Source organism: Trichoderma asperellum, chromosome 4, assembly GCF_020647865.1.
Source record: "Trichoderma asperellum chromosome 4, complete sequence".
In the NCBI taxonomy this organism is placed as follows: domain Eukaryota; kingdom Fungi; phylum Ascomycota; class Sordariomycetes; order Hypocreales; family Hypocreaceae; genus Trichoderma; species Trichoderma asperellum.
In genome coordinates, this window is record NC_089418.1 from 149,022 (window position 1) to 167,080 (window position 18,059).

The following is an 18,059-nucleotide window of genomic DNA, read 5'->3' on the forward strand; positions in this document are numbered from 1 at the left end:
CATATCCGATGTAGTTAAATTCCACCTCGCTAAACCATTGCGTAAAAGGAAATCCCCTTACCACCGCCAGAACAGAAATATACAGGCTTGTAATAACTAGCCAGTAGCCTCGGATATACCGGGTATGGGAAGCTTGTTGCAGTTAAACCTTAGGCATTTCCTTCTGGACTAGGTACAGGTAAGTTCCGAATTACAGTATGTAAGAGGGACGAAAAAGAGGTGGGTCTCTCTCTTTTTCCCAAGTCTAGCATGCCCGCCTTCGGTTACTGAATTGTTCGCTCAAACTGAGGGCTGCTGCTTTGCAGCATCCTAACCTGGCCGAGAAGGCACCGAATTCAAAGATCGAGAGACCAAGCAACGGCATGTAGAGCCCCCCGCGGAAACAAGTTAGCCCCCATTCCTACTTTTTTCCGGGTTTATCTGCGGTGCTTGGATTCTGCAAATCAAGTCATCGTTAGTCCCACATACGAAAAAACCGCCTTTACTTATTTTTGGCCGCCTGTTTCACTACTACTTCTGTTTCACAACACAGAATTCGAAGGCTAATAAATTAAACGAAACTCTGAATTCCCGATTGAACAAACCGGCCGAGCATTTACGCTATAAGAACTGTTTTAGAATTTTGTCCAGCACGTCTGTTCGATTCAATTCAACTCATAGCGGACTCCATGACATCCCTTCCGACTAAAAAGAATGGCTCTGCAATCTCTTCATAACTGGTTTAGAAACTATATAACCTCAATCAAAAGAATAAGTAACCCAGGTGAGAGTCGGATTGAGAATGAGTCACCAAATGAACAACAGTACGACATTCCTGAGGCCTGGGTCAATCTAGACGAGCTGGCAGTGACGAGTCCGGTCGAGAATACTGAGGAAAATGCAATTTATCGGCACCACGACTTGGAGGAAACAAGAAGCCGCCAACAAGAATGGAAAAGGCACAACGAGCAACTTAGGAGAAGTAGCATACCCACGGCTACGAGTGCAAATAACCAGGATAAAGAAGAAAAGGAGAAGGGAAACCGCGTGTCCCGGTTAGCCACGCAAATATACACGCTGTCATATCTGATATTATTTTCCATTCTGGGGACACTTGCCCGGATTGGACTGACAGCACTAACATTCTATCCTAACACCCCAGTTTTGTTTACCACAATCTGGGCAAACTTCGGAGGAAGTCTCATCATGGGTTTTCTTGCGGAAGACCGCATGCTCTTCCGGCATGAATGGGGAACTCCAACATACGACGAACAATTAGCTCAGGCAAGAAGAGCAGAGGTAGATGAAGAAAGTGGCTCGAGTTCTTCCATGACTGTTATTGATCTCATCGCGGCGAAGAAAGCACACCTGTCAACCAAGAAAACAATCCCACTGTATATTGGATTGACAACTGGATTTTGCGGCAGCTTTACAAGCTTTTCAACTTTCATAAGAGATGTATTGCTGGCTCTATCAAACAATGAATTCGAATTGCCCACTACAGACCGATCTGGAGGTTACTCCTTCCTAGCAATGCTAGCAGTCATTATCACTACGGTCTGTTTGACATTATCAGCACTACATATTGGCGCACATTTGGCTATTGGAACGGAGAAATATATTCCTTCTCTCCCATTCCGTTTTGTTCGAAAGTTCTTGGACAGGGTCGTCGTCATTCTTGCATGGGGCGGCTGGGCTGGTGCTATTTTATTATCTATTATGCCACCAGACTTAAATTGGCGTGGCAAGGTAATCTTTGCGCTTGTGTTCTCTCCTGTGGGATGTCTAGCTAGGTTCTATCTCGCGTTGTACCTCAACGGAAGACTATCATCGTTCCCTTTGGGGACATTCCTGGCCAATATCCTCGGTACTGCAGTTCTTGGCATGTCATGGGATATTGCTCACAGCGCCTCCGTAGGCAGCATAGTTGGGTGCCAGGTTTTACAGGGCATAGAAGATGGATTCTGTGGGTGCATCACCACAATCTCCACTTGGGTGGCGGAATTGAACAGTCTTCGCCGATTCCATTCGTACATTTATGGGACCGCGAGCGTGTTAGTATCTCTTGTCATGCTGGTTGCCATTATGGGAGGATTGCGTTGGACAGATGGTTTCACATCTCCAATATGCAGCTGAAAAAGAGGCTTAGATAAGACATTACGGTCATGAGCAAATCATAAATATCCTTAATCCTTAAAAAGGTCTTATTTTCTCACTCTCAGCTGCAAAAGAATTCTTCTGAGAGAGTCTATTGCGGTTGGATGGCGGCTGATGTACTCTGCGAGTTACTCATCTTATAGACAGCTCAGAACCGCCATCTTTGAAGCTCGTTAGGTAAAAAAGTTCATGTTCTAGCTAAGTCAACCCACGGAGGACGATAAATGAGAGGGAAGCCTTATTTGTTTGAGCTAAAGCAGTTGTCCACACGAAACTGTCTGAAAGTTCTATTATCTGTTCCAGCAATTTGATCATATGAATTTTGCGTGATTCCTTGGAAATGATATGGCTTGAAACCCCGGATTGAGGTTAGCCCATCAATCTCTCGATAATTTTTCATCAATAATGTAACTCATTACACAAAAGACAATATGCAAAGACACGGAAAGGTATATCGAATATTAAGCGGAATACTAGTATTGTTTAATTTGATCTGTGTAACCTCACTCGCCTGGCATTATACTATATCTTTGCTGTTACTATGTAAAGCATGGTGGACAAATTAGGATTATAACTTTCATTCTTTGTGTAGCAAGAGAGACTTGGGGTTTCTAAAGTTGGGCCTCATTGATGAAATACCACTTGTCTATGGGGCTCTCAATTGAGCCTGGAGATAGCTGTTGTTGAATAGGTAATTCGGGAATTAAACCCTGAGTAATATGAGTTACATAGCCAGGCGATCCCTCTATAGTTGTATTGGTGCTGCAAAATTAGCGTTTGTCCAAAATATGCTGTATTACGTGATAATGCTCACACGGCAATTCCATGACCTTGAGTCGAGATAAGGTGACACCAGGCATGAGAGCATTTCTCGATGACTCGATGAGCATAGCTGACGAAATTTTAGTACAAAAATGGAACTGAGATTTACAATAGGGGCACTGACGCCTTATTCTTGTACTCTCCGTTGAAGGAAAATTTGTTTGCGGGCTTTCCATCCGGCACCTTGTAAAGCCGAAACCACTCTTTTGTCGCTTGGAGAAGTCCAGGCATGTGAACCTCGACGTCTCCGATGTCATTAAACTCAGATGCCAAAGGGTCATTAATATCAATGGCAATAACCTTCCAGTCAGTATCCTCGCCATCTAGAAGAGCCAGGATGCCGAGGACTTTCACCTGCTTGACCTCTCCGGGATACCCAACTCTTTCTCCAATCTCGCAAACGTCCAGCGGGTCGTTGTCACCTTTTGCTTCAGTGTCAGGATGGGTAAAATTAGGGTCTTCCCATGTCTAGTCCAGCGAGGCTGATGTCAGTGACATTTGGAGTACGTTGCAGAAACATAAACTGACTTGAGGCAAGGCTCCATAGTTCCAAATATATCCTTTATAAGGGAAGCAGTTTCGGACATATCGAGGCTTGTTTCCTTGATTGTCTTGCTTGATGGGATTCAAAACCTCGTCTTTGGTGATCTTAGTGCTCGAAATATTATTAGAAGAAAAGAGACTTCGTATCACGATGATAATATTTTACTTTCTTCCCCAAAATAATTGCCAATACCGAACAATGGCCCTAAACAGCTTATTATATTCGGGACGACTCACCTCAAGCTTGTTATTTGTCCATCGAGGTATCTCGACGACCATATTGAGGACCGTCTCTCGAGAGTCACAATACAAAGGTATATCATGGAAAGATGAAATAGGGGTACCGTTTCGTGTAACATAAATACGATATTCCAATGTATTTGGGTTGCCAACGTTTAAAGTATCGTAGTGACAAATCATAGTTAACAGGGTAGTGGGAACAATTTGGTAGGAAGTATAAATATTGGCTGAACAAAGAGGGTACCTAGGTAAACTTCTCTAAAGAGAAAAGAGAAAAGCAGATTCAGGGTGTGATACTTCAAAGAGTTCATGGATAATCTAACTGCAGGCTTTCATTAGTACATCATGACTTATTAGCAACGGATGCTGTAGACAACATTATATTGATGACATCAGATTAGGTAACCTACGAGTATGGACGAATCAGAACTGAGCTTTCCTATCCCTCTCCTTTGGAAAAAGACTCAAGCACGCGCCCGATATTTCCATCAGCTTGGAAAGCGTAAGCATGGGTGGCGTAATAAACTGATGCTAATTGGACAAATAATACCGCTATTTCCATGATTCTTTTGTCTATAAAGACACACTACTCCAGAGAAAGCAAATAGCATGATATATATAAAGTTCCGCTTCTGAGTGATTGTGTCCATTAGTGAGGCATCTATCCTTGCCAATTTTTCGTGACGCCACTCTCTAGGATGTGTCCAAGAAAAATAATTTCGTAGGCGCAGATTACGCATTTGATATCATCCAATTTCCCACTTCCATCATTTGGCTTTCTACGCGATCCCCGAGCACTTGCTGTTGTTCTCTTGTCTCACTTCTTAGAACCCAAGATTCCTAGGCATCCTCTACGTCTCGCTAGTCCACGTGTTACAGGCGGACACATTGTCAATTCATCCTAACAGCCCGTCGAAAATTCGGATATATCGGCGGAAGTTCACTGGCCGCCACAAACATTACCAACTTTGTCCGACATAGCCGAATTACATTGAGCTATTAACATCGCTGGTATTGATAGCACGCTGTAGTCATGTTGAATATATAGAAAGCAGTCGATTAAGCATCAGGTCCTCATTTCTATTCCTGTCCCGTAATATAAACATTAATGCTCTTCACAGTTGAATCTTATTAATCATTATTGATGTATATCCGTCTGCATGAAACAGGGGTGCACGGTGTTCTGGCTAATCGATTTGGAAAATAGAGGAGGCGGGTGAAAGAGGTAGATTGTCTAGCTAACTTCGGCAATTATTTTGAAACCTTTTGGTACTCTGCATTGTCAATTGACTAGTAAAGATGCCATAAACTGGGAAGAATGATATCGAATGTTACATCTAGTAAATTTGATCTTAGGGGTAGCTGTGCAACTCACTTGTCCCCATATCCAGCATGTTCCGCTTTATCCCTGCATTTGACCAACTTTGGCTTGGAGACTATTTGGTATGGTCGGTAATATCGGCACATTGATTTGGAGGGTGCCGGCTGTCAATGTTTGATGTTCCCATTTCTTGCCATAGTGGTTACTTTGAGTCTAATAATACGTGTTTGCAAAACATGGAACGGAATTAAAACAGCTAAATGCGTCGTGGATTTTCCCCCAACCTTTGGGTAAGTTCAGATACTTGAAGCTCCAGCCATTGTGGCGTAGCATGAAGCCAAGTGATGTCACAGATCGGGGTGATCTTTCTCTGAGTCCGAGCTGAGGATATAAGATGGAACGATGTACTAACATAGCAATAGTACTAGAAAATGGGTTCAGCTCTGGCTGCTATCTGAGAAAGCAATTGCTAAGTGTACAGCAAACAGCATACCCGCAAACCATGGCACAATCAGAGAAACCTACTCTGAAAAAGAGGATTGATGCATTGGGAGAATACTGCGCGCTTCGTGAAGATTATCGCGGTCGCCTGCCTGGTTACCTATCTCGCTTCACTGGATACAAGCTACCAAATGCCCAGCCGCCATATGAGCCTTTAAGTTTCCCACCTTTTTCATGGCTAAAATACATTCCGCTCAAGTTAGAAGTTTACACTTTTACTTGGATAGGCTCATTCGGAGGTATTCTTCTCATTGAAGCAATTATGTCGGCAAATACAGCGTTTTCAGAAGTTTATCACGCACCAATTATTATTACCTCATTTGGCGCCTCGGCGGTACTGTTGTTTTCCGCTATCGAATCACCTCTTGCACAACCCCGAAACTTCGTCCTTGGCCATTTTGTATCCGCTCTCGTCGGCACATGCATTACCAGGCTCTTTGTCCTCAATCCAAACTACCACCGTTTTCTCGATGAAGGTGGTTTCCACGCCAATGTCTTCGTGAATGGTGGTTTATCAATGGCAACATCTGCTCTTGCGCAAGTTTTAATCGGAGCTGTACATCCACCGTAAGTTTACTGCTCTCCCTCCGAATGCCCTTTCTTTTGTGAGATTTAGGCGACTAAATGCCTACTTTGACTAGCGCCGGCGCAACTGGACTCAATGCTGCTGTTCAATCGCAAGTTGTCACACTTTCGTGGCGTTATCTGCCAGTTATACTTGCCTCTTCACTAATCATGCTTGGCTGGGCGCTTATAATAAACAATGTTGGACGTCGGCGTTATCCCGTTTTCTGGTGGAAGCCAGGTAAAGTGTTTGTTTCAGCAACAAAAGAACAGCAGATTAAGGAACGTGTGCGTGAGGCTAGGGAAGTAGAGATGGCCCTTAGAGTAGAGGAGGGAGCCACTTTGAGCGACGAAGGAGGCGAAACTAGTGGACACGAGCCGTGAGCCTGAAGAAGTCGCCAACTAGCCTTAGGGATAGGGAGTCTAGGATTCAGAGGAAAATTAAGAAAAGAAGAAGAAAGCCAAGGGCAAAAGAAAGGGGCTCTTGCGGATTTAAATAGGTTGTACAGATAACTTCTAAACTCCTGTACAATTTTGTAATATTTATTTGTTTTGGAAATTATATGATGTCTGCTTGGGGTAGAAATGTGTCTTGAGCCTTTACCCTAAGCCAAGACTTTCTAATGAAAAGGGCCTAATCGCAATGCAAAGCGTTTATGCTGGCACGTTAATGATTTGCCTGAATTGCCGTCGGGTAGGACAGAAGGTTTTGACATATGATCATGGCTGCCACGACCTTCAATTCATGAAGCTTTACTAGGCATTCGATTGATCAAATGTTCAAAACCTATCTCTATAGTCGACTAGGCATGAAACATACTCGACTCCTAGGTGAGCTTGCTAATTTTGCCACTAGCAAAGCGGAGTATGGGTAGGTCTCTTAATATGTTTGTGGCTTGTTTTCGCAAACCTTGCTCCTGTATAGACTGTACCTTATTGGGTGATGTATTACCACATGTCGAAACGTATATGCTTAGATGGCTCTTTCGGAAATATATAACCGGTGTCACAACAAAAGCCTGTACTTGAGTAGCTGAAATATTGCCTGCCTTAATATTACTGCACAGGACTGGTTTGGATGTGAAAGGGGGAAATTAAATCATGACGGCTCATTGCGTTTTGTTATCCACATTCTTGTATATAATAAACACGGTAATGGTAACTAGTGCTAATACGATCATTTATGTCATACCCAACCACGGCTCAGAAGCGGGCAAATAGCTTTTGGAGGCATGCACCGACGAAACACCTAGCGGTTTTGCTAGATTAAGTGGAAATTACCCGCAGAATAGTAAGATACATATATCGTTGATTACGTCTGTTATAATAGTGTAGCTACTTTTCAACTTGTTATAGGTACGGCAAACTTAGCTGTGAATAAATCGAACATTTTTCCGAGCAATACGTACAATTATCGAAGAACTTAACAATCGTACTTGTAACGCTCCTATCTTGTAAAGTAAATTCTCTATTTGATTGGCATTCTACAAAAATTTTCACGTCGTAGAATGCCTGTGTAAGGGTAAACACCTCTAGACTGGAAGAGCGGTAATTATATTGCGTTCGAGGGTATGTATAATTACAATGAAATTCCGAAACGAATTGGGCATATTGCGGACCGACTATCTCAAAAACATCCTGACGCTCACACCCTGAGATGGAATTGGGCAAGCCAAGGCGATGTATTCGTACTGCCAAATGGCAGATCTAGTCACATAATAATGCAACCAGAAGGCAAACAGAGCCATGCTCTAGTTTTCCTCGGACTCTTCGAGCTGTTAGCTTCTACCGTTGCGATCTGGTCTCCACATGCATCTGGCGACCTCAATCCCCGATGCTCTTGCTCATATGCCCTCTCTGGTCTTCGATATTCCTCCAATGTCCTATGATGATACAATGACAACTCGTTGGGGTTTTCAACTGGTAATACAGGCGCTAATTCGCTAAGATGGCCCCAGCTATCTGGAATATTATATTCCACCTGGTCATGGCTGTGTCTTGTTGAGACCCGATGTGTATGCGCGACGGGTTGATCGTCGAGAACGCTGCCATCATCAGATATATGTTGATGTCGAATAGAGGAGGTAGCAGCAGGTATATGGCCAACGGTGCTTTTACAAGCCATGACTATTAGAGCTTGGGCTTTCAGATTGTCCCTACAGGACGCTCTGGCAATTTGCTATTAGCCGCCGATTTTAGAATCAGACAAAAAGACCTTGGTGTTATTTATAAGAATCTTCTTCGCAATTTTATAGAGTCGTTCAATAAAAGATCTTATAGGCCTCGGCATGGTGCAGAGTATATATTACTTTGACAAGTCAAGGCATTGCTGACGCCCTCCGCCAAAGCATAGTGGCCACACACCGATATCCTAGTGTCTGCAAAACAGCATAACTACCAAACCGTGCCTTGGGATTTTACGTGAACCAGTGGGGTGTCGGAAATACCGGGGATATTTTTAAAGGTCCAACCGCATCAAATAAAATGCCCCATTATATTTGTGCCTGTGTCATCCCTAAATCGGAAGAGCCCTTAGCCTTTCATTTTCAACGTAGAGTGATTTCGTATCGTCTCTAATGGTTATTCATAGGTAAAGATTCATATATAATATTATATGTATCCATGTTATTGCAGATGATCTATGTTGGAGAGTTAAAATTTGGACGAAAACTATGATAACTACATAAGAACCGGTGATTGTTTAACCTTACGCACTCAACCACAACGCTTATTAGGCTCAGCTTAAATTTTTGACAAAGTTATACGATATCAAAACACAACACGATACTCAAACTATTTACCCTATTTCACACCATATTATGTGCCGCAGCTTGATACGTTGGAGGGGGGTCCATTACAAGGACGTCCAAAGATGCTTTCAAATACTATGAGGGGTCATGCGTGTTAGGTTCATTGACAGCAGTAAGAATGGTTTGAAGCATACCTGTATAGAGCTTTCCAAGCCATTAGATATACCAGCAATAACTTGGATTGCATAATCAATTTTAAGCAGGCAGGAATTTAATGACGGCCGGGATTGAGTAACAATAAATGTGGCCCACGCGCCCAGGTTCAGCTCAAAATGCTCTGACTTAATTTGCACCGCTCCATTCATAGCGTTTGCATGGCGGGTTTCTGTTATGTTTTGCCACGTAGGTTGTAAAAAGGCTGACATGGTGGTCTGCATTTGTATTTCTACGCTCCGGACGTAGATATCGGCCCCTTGCATTAACTCTCGCGGGGTATGGAGCATCAATCTCACCGGCGTCCCCCGTCCACGTATTAGGAGTGGTGGCTCTGGTAGAATTATCTCCATGTGCAAGGACGGAGAATATAAAGGCAGAGATTCATCAAGGTTGGGCCTAACAATGTCTCTGGAGCCACGTGTAAAGCTTTGTTTTAGCTTATCGGCGGAAAGTGCGACGGTACACGATGCTGCGAGGTCAATAATGATAGGGTTACAGCTGAACAAAAGCTCTCGTTGGACCCTTTTACGTTTGGTTATCTTCCCGAGGATACGTCGCTCCACTGCAGCAGATAACAAATAAGTCGATTTTATCCAGAGCTTCCCATTGTTGACAGACATTGACGACGGTAGCTGGCAGGTTTCATTACACGCACAATTGAGACCAGTCGGAAACTTGAACTCTATAGGACACAAATAGACACAGCCGTTAGGACTGTCATTGGCAGGGGATGGTTGCAAAATTTTGAGGTCCTTTGATTGTTCGAATAGCTAAACTATGCGTTAGTACCAGAGAAGACTGTTGTGATGATACGCCTACCATATAATTATACTCAGTGGGATAACAGGTGTTGAAGTCAGGGGAGGCTTTGACTTTCAGTCTACCTTTAATTGAAATGATTGTGAGCAAACAATCTTAGGAGCTTACTCTTTGGTACATTACTTACCCCATAACGTTGCTGTGATCCGCGGTAGATGTTTAAAAAAGCATCCTCGTATCTCTAATGTTCCTCGCAATGAATCCCCTGGACGAAATGAAGGTGGACTGAATTCATGGTCTATTCTCAGTGCCAGCTTCATTGCTACAGTAGCAGACTAGGGCGACCGAGATATTGAAGGTGATGTTGTCTCCTATTGAATGAAAATCGTGATTTTTGTTTCCGCTCAAGCAATTGCAATCATGGAGAGCGAAATTTACTCCTCTATCGAGGTAACGTTGTTTTACCTATGACTTCTGTTTAGCATTCAGAACCACCGCCGCCGGCTATACCGGATATACAGGTAGGTCAAAGCTTCTTAGATGAGTGGATACAAACGTGGCTCTTCCCGCTTGAGATAAATTTTTAGTAAAGACATCATAACTCAATCCCCCCCGGGTGTGGAGCATGGTTGAATCATCATTATTATCATCATCATCATGATGACCTGACTTTCGAATGACTTTTTTTTCCTCTGGTATCACCTGTAAAGCATCAAAGAAACCACGCGCTGCTATATTTTATTGATCCTAGCGGGAGGGGTTCGTGGAGTGGTTCCGGAAATACCGCGTCAAAGCAAACTAGCACATCTACTGGGGCAAGAATAGCAACTTCACTCAGAATTCAACGAAAGCTCGCTCATTCCAGGTTAATCATCCAGCTAATAAGCAATGAGCCAGGAATAGAAGGTAGTTGGTTTTTACGCGTACTGCGATTTGTCTACTTCTACTAACTAGAGAATACCAAAGTGGCTTTATCTCCCTTGGTATAATGCCGCTACATGTAATGGCAATCTTGGGTAATGCATGAGCTGACACCTTTGTAACATGGACGGTTGTTTGACAGTGCGATCGACAGCTAACCCTTTACTTTTCGTCCTGGATCGCGTGGTCTATCAGTCGGCGGAAATGGGTTGGACTCAAAATTGAGAATCAGCTTTAATATTCGTGAGACTCTCAATGATTGTCCATGCCATCATAACATTACCAAATATTGGTTCGTTTACTAACCCCGGCCTTATTATTCGTATCGTACATCATCCGTCGTGTGCACAATGAGGGGCGGCGGGCAGCAATGTGGCGGGGATGACGTTAACGCCGTACTATTCAGCCACGCTTTAACAACGGCCTAGTCCTAACACTTGATCCATTGGCCAAGCCTGTATGCCGGTATTTCCGCTTGGGTTAAGCCAGGGTCAGGTGAATAAACTACCTACGTATCCGTAGATCGGAAGCACATGATCAATATGCTGGACGAACTACAACAAATGATTAAAACGCTCCGACAGATATATCAGTTCTAGATTGTTCGTTCACTATTCAAGCAAGCGCTACACAGGTGTGCACTTTGCGTGTTAGGAACGAAAGGCTATGAAACATAGCACACCGAATTTTGTTTCTTCCGATATATCCGACCGGCAATAGGGAAACTTCTTGAACTTCTATTCTTCTCAAAGGCACTGCACCGAAAGATAAACGAGAGAACCCGCAAATCATGGATACCGAATATAAGCGTAAGCGGGTTGCCAAAGCCTGTCAGAGATGCAGGTCCATGAAGTCAAAGGTAAGGGGTTCGGGTGCAGCGGCCTATTACTTCCATGATTGATAATTTGACTATAGTGCGACGGACAACGACCGGCATGCAGTAGATGTCGGGGTTACGGGTACACCTGCGCTTACCGCTTGCAGCGGCCACGACTACGGGCTGGAACAGATGATCGCTTCAGTCATAGCATTTCCGAGAGATTACCGGACTTGTGCGATGCAATACACCAACAAGAAAGATTACTGGATCATGCCATTTCTCTACTTCCGTCTGGTTCGGAACAAGAAGCGGTCCTGCTGAAGAGTTCCAGTGTCAAATCGCAGCTTGATAACGCCATCTGCAGCATGAAGGTTGAAGTTTTGCCACATGCAGCGGCCAGCGAATCTCGTAGCAAATCAACCCCCTCTAGCTGCGTCGATCGGCCTCCAGGTTACTTGGGCGAGGTCAGTGATATTCGTTTTGTTAACCTTGTGAAAAGGTTTCTGCAAATCCAAGACGGAACAGCAATGACGCAAAAAGATTTCGAAAGCTATGATCAAGGCGAGAATCTAGTACCCTCCAACGAGGTCCCTTGTCCGACAATCCTGCTGCCAGCCTTCGAGGAGGCTAAACATTATATTGATGCTTATTTTACAACTATTCATATCGCTTACCCCTTCATACCTGAATCACCTTTCATACAAATATATAAAACTATTATAGACAATGACAGTCCCAAGGCCCAGAGCTGTAACAGCAACATCGAGACAGCGCTATTATGTAAGCCATGTCCCCTTGAATTCTGAAAAGCCGCTCACTGATTATTCAGATACAATATGTGCAATTGGGGCTTATTATAGGACCTTACCTGGCAAAGAAGAATCAATAGATACGCTATATGAGAAATTGTATTCATACGCTTTAACGTTAGCGCCAGCTTCCAATATGGAACGCTCGCTCGCTCAGGTCTCACTCCTTTTAGCAAGATGTTTTTACCTTCTGGTTGTGTGCAGGACAGAAAGGTGAGCCCCATACGTTAGCCAGGCTTTGCGAAAATGTATTAACAATCATTATAGCTGTTGGACAATACTTGGCCAAGCAGTTCGTGTCGCTCAAAGCATTGGACTGCACATAGAAAGTGAGGAATCAGACAATACGAAAACTATACACTCTCCAGAGATTGAGAAGCGACGCCGTGTGTGGTATTCCATCTATGTATTGGATCGACTTCTCTCCTTACAGCTTGGTCGACCTCCAGCCATCCATGATGATGATTTCAATGTCCCATTGCCAGCCCGCGCTAGCGATTCCGAGATTGATTGGACTGGCGAAGGTGTCGAAGAGAGAAGTAGTAATAGTCCATCATCAGGAGACTATTTTCTTGCGGTAATCGCATTCTCGGCAATCGTTGGCCGAGTCCTCCGGAGTCTATATTGCCCTAGGCGAAGCCATTTTGCCTCGGAAGATCTTCTTAGCACAAAAGATCTCGATCGGCAACTCATAGACTGGAAAATATCCCTCCCAAGAGCCCTTCGTTTTGATTTAGGTCATACATTTGAGCAATCATACATCTTGAAGAGACAGGCAAGTTTTTCCCTTCTTCGGTATAGCCCCAGACACTCATGGAGTCCTTGATATCTAACTATTGGCAGCGAAACATGCTAGCTATAAAGTATCATCATCTTAGGGCTCTCATCTACCGCCCGTATCTCTGCCATCCGCTTCTGATACACCTTGGTGATCCCAATGCAACTATTAGCCAGCTAGATTGGCCACCAATACGCGCATATGAGAGAGCATGTATTTCAGAAGCACGAGAGACGGCACGGTTGCTGCATGGGATCTCTAGCAAAGAGGAGCTAGTTCATGGATTCCCGTGGTGGCAGATGATATCATGTTTAGTATGCGCCAGCTCTATCTTGCTTGTGTCAAGCATATTTGCGGAGTCAACGCTTGAATTATCATCTGAATTTGATACTGCTGGATTGTCTGATGATGCAGAAACATGTCTTAAAGTTTTTGATGCCCTGAGCGTTAACTCACCAGGAGCGAGAATCGCTAGAGATATGATGAAAACTTTGAAAGAGTGCGGCGTGAGGTGGAGTAAGTACATCACCTGTTCAACTGAAGATACATGCTAACGATTTGCAGAAGACGCCAGTGGTGGCACCCCCAAAGACGTTCAGGAGGGTGCAAAAACATTTAATAATTCCCCAACCTTTCAGAGCCAGCTCCCTCATCTAAATACAATAGCAACTTCACTATATACCGGCGATTACGGGCAACATATGCCCATATCTGGCAACCTGATGCCAACAAGCTGCTGGCCCGCGGAAATTGTTGACTCTATGGCATGGTCGGCGCAGTTTTTTGACTTTGGTCACGGAAGGTCGAGCCATACAGAAGGCTTGGGACAAGCGCAGCATGAAAACAATAAAGATCTCTAGGTGTAGCATCACAGAGAAATTGATGGAAAATACCCAGACTTACATTACATACGGGGTAGCTCTTAGGCAATAAATTCAATCTAAGTTTATATTAATAATAGAATGTAAAGAGTTTTTAAACCATATAGTCGCATAGTAATATTCATAGTTACATAAATATTACATTACCTTTTTTCCATTTTTTAATTTTCCTAGTTTGAGCCATACCATGGAGCGCCTGGTCTTCCTGAGGAAAAAGCATTTCATTCAAATTGGCAACTTCAATTCCCAAACAAACAGCCCCAAACCTTGTTATCTCTGTACGTTTTATTAAAGGGTGATTATAGCAATAGCACTTTTTGACTTTACTAATCCTGTAATAATCTACTATAAAAAAGGATAAAAGATTAGACAAATTGTAGCAATTGTGGCAATTACTATAACGGATCCAGCTTACAGGGGTTTCAACTGCTACGGGGAACCAAGTTGCAACAAGTCCTTCCCCCGTTGTGCCTTAACCAACAAAGTCGCGGATTATTAATAAGTTAAATGCTTTCCTGGCAAATACTTTAAATTTATTGTCGTGAAATTCGATAATACGCCTAGATGCAGCGTAAATGCCACTAAAGAACTATTAAGTCGGGACACGGTTATGTAATCTCGTGCGACTGTTAAGACAAGCATTATTATATTAAACTTCTTTGCAACATCCATAGCCCGTTTCAACAAAATATGAAAATATGTTACACCAAGAGAATTGGAAAAAAAATATTCATCCAATTCAGATGCTATATCTAACAGTATTCACGCTTGTTAAAATTAAGTCTGTATAATTTGCTTAGTGGATGTTAAAACAAGACAATTTAAGGCTTCAAGCAACTTACTCTAAGAATTGATGATTGCTTTTGGACAGCTGGAAGCCTAGTTATTTTTAAGGTTGCGAAGCATTATAATTTCCCGCCTGCCATCGGGAGTCTCATCGCCGGGCTCATCAGATACACTGAAGCTGTTGCGTTGGTACACTGATTGTGCGGTGGCATTGTCCGGTCGCACTGCGAGTCGAAGTTCGCTGAATCCAGACTGTATGGCCCAGCTCACAATTTTTCCAATAAGAGAAGAGGCGAGTCCTCTGCCCCGAAACCTAGGATCTACCCACATTGAGATAATCTCAGCCCCCCCGTACCCCGTCGGGACCCCCGTTGCCATTCCAACCGCGCGCTCGTCACCGTTTTCGTTAATCTCGTGTACTACGAGGTCAATTGCATCTGGTATTGAGAGTCTGCCACGCCATCGAGCCTCTGGAGCGTCGACCCAGTCGTTGAATCTAGAACCAAAGGCATCAGGCGCATTTGCAAGAGCTGCCAGGCGCACAACTCTCCATGCCTCCCAATCGTCAGCCGACAGGGTGCGCAATTGAAACATTTGGGTTAACATTACTGTATAGAGATTACCATACAGTACCCCAGCTGAAAGTAAACAGATAATAAAAGAGCCCAGACGCACCAGATTTTTAACCGCTCAAGACGAGAAGGCCGGAGGTGTTACAAGTGACTCATTTTTATTTTACTAAGATTCTATTATAGCGCGCAGGTTTAGCTAGACTATATATGGCTTTAATAGTGCAGCTAGCTGCAGCGCCAGGTATTAAATTGTTATATTAAGCAATATTGCTCAGGGTTTAAACAATGAAATATAATATTACAGTTCAATAATGTATGGTATAAATATTTACTATTTTAATAGTATGTTGATTCCAAAGATACTTACCCTTTAATATATAGTCCTTCAACCTCCTTGCTTGGGATGATTTGGGTAATATTCTTGCCAGCAAAGTCAATCCCAGTTTCAGGCTTAGCGCTAGTAATTTTGAATTTTGCGCTGTTACTCATAGCAACCGGCGGCGTATCATCGAATCGGTTAGCACAAGAGCCACCGGCGATGATCTTGTCGCCCAAGTAGCCTTGATATGTGGCATACTGGTGGAAAATGGCATTCCAGTTTGGTTCGATATTGCCAATGCCACCAGGAACGGCTTTATCATAAACTCCTACCATGCCGGTCTCAGCAAAATTTTCCATCCAATTTGTCCGACCATATCCTGTGGGAGTGGCAGAGTCCTGATTATAATTGTCTTGCCAGATAGACGACGAGCTGAATGGTTGCTGGTATTGAGGCAGAGCATGCCAGTCAAGACTGTGGGAAACTTCATGGACTAAAGTTGCTAAGTTCGGAGCGCTCTCTACAACACAATCACCAGAGGACCAAGTCCACGCCGCGGCGCCATCATTAAGACCGGGAGTGGCTACCAAATGGCTGAAATGCAAGTGTCAGCACCGAAGACACTGCAGCACAGGTAGGTAATATATAACTCACCGTAGATACGAGCGCATGCGGACTGGTAGTCGGCCAAATATGTCGATCATATCTATTTCAGAAGCTCCAGCGTTTTTGTGACGACAAAACGTCCAAGATGCACTGCAGTCAGTGTAATGGACATTGAATATAGTGAAATCCGCAGGGTTTAGGTGGTATGTGTTTGCCAAGTCCTTGCAGCCCTGGGGAATCCAACCCGCTCCCCAATAGTCCCATGTTGACTGGGTTGGGTGAAGATTGTTACGGAGGTCGTTTTCCAATCGATCATATGGAATGTGGGGGTTAACTTCTGGCTTGTCAGGATTACCAGCTGCAGCCAGTGTTATGCCAAGAGAGACGGCAACAGCAATGAATTGACCACGCATTGTGAATTATTGATAAATAGCTTAGGGACACGAAGAACTAAGAAGCAGTGATGGTCTGATATAGAAACCTATGAGCTGCTCCGAAGATGCTTTATATATTGATTCAGAACGGAAGCTTTCTCGGCTTTTATATAAGCGTGCCCGCTCGAGCCGCTGTCTCGAGGGCCCTTGCTTGGAAACATGGTACGAATAAGGTTATTGATACACTACTATGCCACTATGATTTACAAGTCTCCCAGGATAACCCATGCTTGAGCTACGATAACAAGTGCTTCAGGTAGTAATTCTGTCCAAAGAACTACAAGTAAATTGCTGCCTTAAGGTCTTTCCCTACCAGTTCTTTTTTTATGCCTGTTAATAAGAGAGGGTCTATAGCATAAAAGTATACCTAGCTACTTTTAAAGAGCCGAGTTTAACCTCTTTCCTTTTAAACTTAAAAGGTTTCTCCACATATCAAGCTTATAATATAAACAAGCATAATTTATCGTATGGCACAGCATTGAAATAATGCTCTAATAGGCAGGAAAATAGAAACACTGGCGGGCGCTGTGCCAGTAGGGAGTTACAAAGAGAATAAACCTATACTTATTTCTAACTAGTGCAATCCTATTGATTACGAAGGATCGAAGGATCGAAGGATTCAACAGCATTGAGCAAATCTAGCGCAGTTGCCTAAACTACAGGACTACCTTACTTTGTTTTGAGAATGACTTCGAGGCGCTTGAGATTCCGGGGCAAGAAGCAGAGCCATCAAGCCCCAGTTTAAAACCAGTTATAGTTCAAATATAGTATATAAATATACCTATTAATATTGTTAGAGTGCTTTATACTCATTCTCTAGATTGCAATAAAAAATTATGCAAAGGTAAAGAAGTGTACCAGTCTAAAGCCCTAATGGACAAATAAATACACAGCTTCTTATTTAGCTTTAGAACGTAGTGACTTCAGTATTACGAAAAAAGAAGGTAGTAGTAGCATAGCTCAGATACCTGCCTAAACGATTAATTGCATAGCCTTTTATTGCGACTCTTTCTGGGCTCTAAAAGGAACCCAGTCTCTGTCTGCACTCATTGTATAGTTTCCTTACATTTACAAATGCTTGTTTCTTGATCTATTCTAAAATCTTAGCAATATAAGTATGTAATATTGCTTATTGATTGGGGTGCTCGCTGCTTATAAATTAATAACGCTTCCTTTTTAGAATTGCTTTCAGCAGCTTGCCTGTAAGGTAGAATACTTTATTTATAAATTTAGAAGCAGGAAGAACTAAGTTATTTGATGATTTTTTTTTCGTCAGTAGCT

At 43.2% G+C, this 18,059-nt stretch overlaps 7 protein-coding genes across 7 annotated transcripts; 3 read left to right on the top strand and 4 right to left on the bottom strand.

Moving 5' to 3' along the window:
- Positions 1-693: 693 nt before the first annotated feature.
- TrAFT101_006447 (uncharacterized protein) lies at positions 694-2,115 on the top strand (the record flags this gene model as incomplete). The annotated part of the gene is made up of 1 exon (XM_024901525.2): positions 694-2,115. One exon carries the CDS (start codon positions 694-696, stop codon positions 2,113-2,115), a length of 1,422 nt encoding a protein of 473 aa, XP_024754708.2.
- A 948-nt stretch (positions 2,116-3,063) lies between these two features.
- On the bottom strand, positions 3,064-3,780 carry IPP1 (Inorganic pyrophosphatase; the record flags this gene model as incomplete). Its single annotated transcript, XM_024910418.2, has 3 exons — positions 3,064-3,426; positions 3,487-3,606; positions 3,739-3,780. The coding sequence occupies 3 exons, from the start codon at positions 3,778-3,780 to the stop codon at positions 3,064-3,066; spliced, it is 525 nt and encodes a 174-aa protein (XP_024754709.2).
- A 1,784-nt stretch (positions 3,781-5,564) lies between these two features.
- Positions 5,565-6,511, top strand: TrAFT101_006449 (uncharacterized protein; the record flags this gene model as incomplete). The annotated part of the gene is made up of 2 exons (XM_024904702.2): positions 5,565-6,130; positions 6,205-6,511. 2 exons carry the CDS (start codon positions 5,565-5,567, stop codon positions 6,509-6,511), a joined length of 873 nt encoding a protein of 290 aa, XP_024754710.1.
- A 2,360-nt stretch (positions 6,512-8,871) lies between these two features.
- On the bottom strand, positions 8,872-10,289 carry TrAFT101_006450 (uncharacterized protein). Its single transcript, XM_066127773.1, has 5 exons — positions 10,040-10,289; positions 9,913-9,977; positions 9,749-9,863; positions 9,072-9,655; positions 8,872-9,012 (listed from the first exon to the last, which is right to left on the bottom strand). The coding sequence occupies exons 1-5, from the start codon at positions 10,170-10,172 to the stop codon at positions 8,935-8,937; spliced, it is 975 nt and encodes a 324-aa protein (XP_065983886.1). The 5' UTR covers positions 10,173-10,289; the 3' UTR covers positions 8,872-8,934.
- Positions 10,290-11,394: 1,105 nt separating this feature from the next.
- TrAFT101_006451 (uncharacterized protein) lies at positions 11,395-14,115 on the top strand. Its single transcript, XM_024905661.2, has 6 exons — positions 11,395-11,632; positions 11,689-12,373; positions 12,423-12,615; positions 12,670-13,177; positions 13,246-13,696; positions 13,745-14,115. The coding sequence occupies exons 1-6, from the start codon at positions 11,564-11,566 to the stop codon at positions 14,038-14,040; spliced, it is 2,202 nt and encodes a 733-aa protein (XP_024754712.2). The 5' UTR covers positions 11,395-11,563; the 3' UTR covers positions 14,041-14,115.
- A 568-nt stretch (positions 14,116-14,683) lies between these two features.
- On the bottom strand, positions 14,684-15,547 carry TrAFT101_006452 (uncharacterized protein). The gene is made up of 3 exons (XM_024909146.2): positions 15,523-15,547; positions 14,904-15,455; positions 14,684-14,844 (listed from the first exon to the last, which is right to left on the bottom strand). The coding sequence occupies exon 2, from the start codon at positions 15,451-15,453 to the stop codon at positions 14,941-14,943; it is 513 nt and encodes a 170-aa protein (XP_024754713.2). The 5' UTR covers positions 15,454-15,455; positions 15,523-15,547; the 3' UTR covers positions 14,684-14,844; positions 14,904-14,940.
- Positions 15,548-15,782: 235 nt separating this feature from the next.
- On the bottom strand, positions 15,783-16,757 carry TrAFT101_006453 (uncharacterized protein; the record flags this gene model as incomplete). The annotated part of the gene is made up of 2 exons (XM_024901518.2): positions 15,783-16,332; positions 16,393-16,757. The coding sequence occupies 2 exons, from the start codon at positions 16,755-16,757 to the stop codon at positions 15,783-15,785; spliced, it is 915 nt and encodes a 304-aa protein (XP_024754714.2).
- Positions 16,758-18,059: the final 1,302 nt, after the last annotated feature.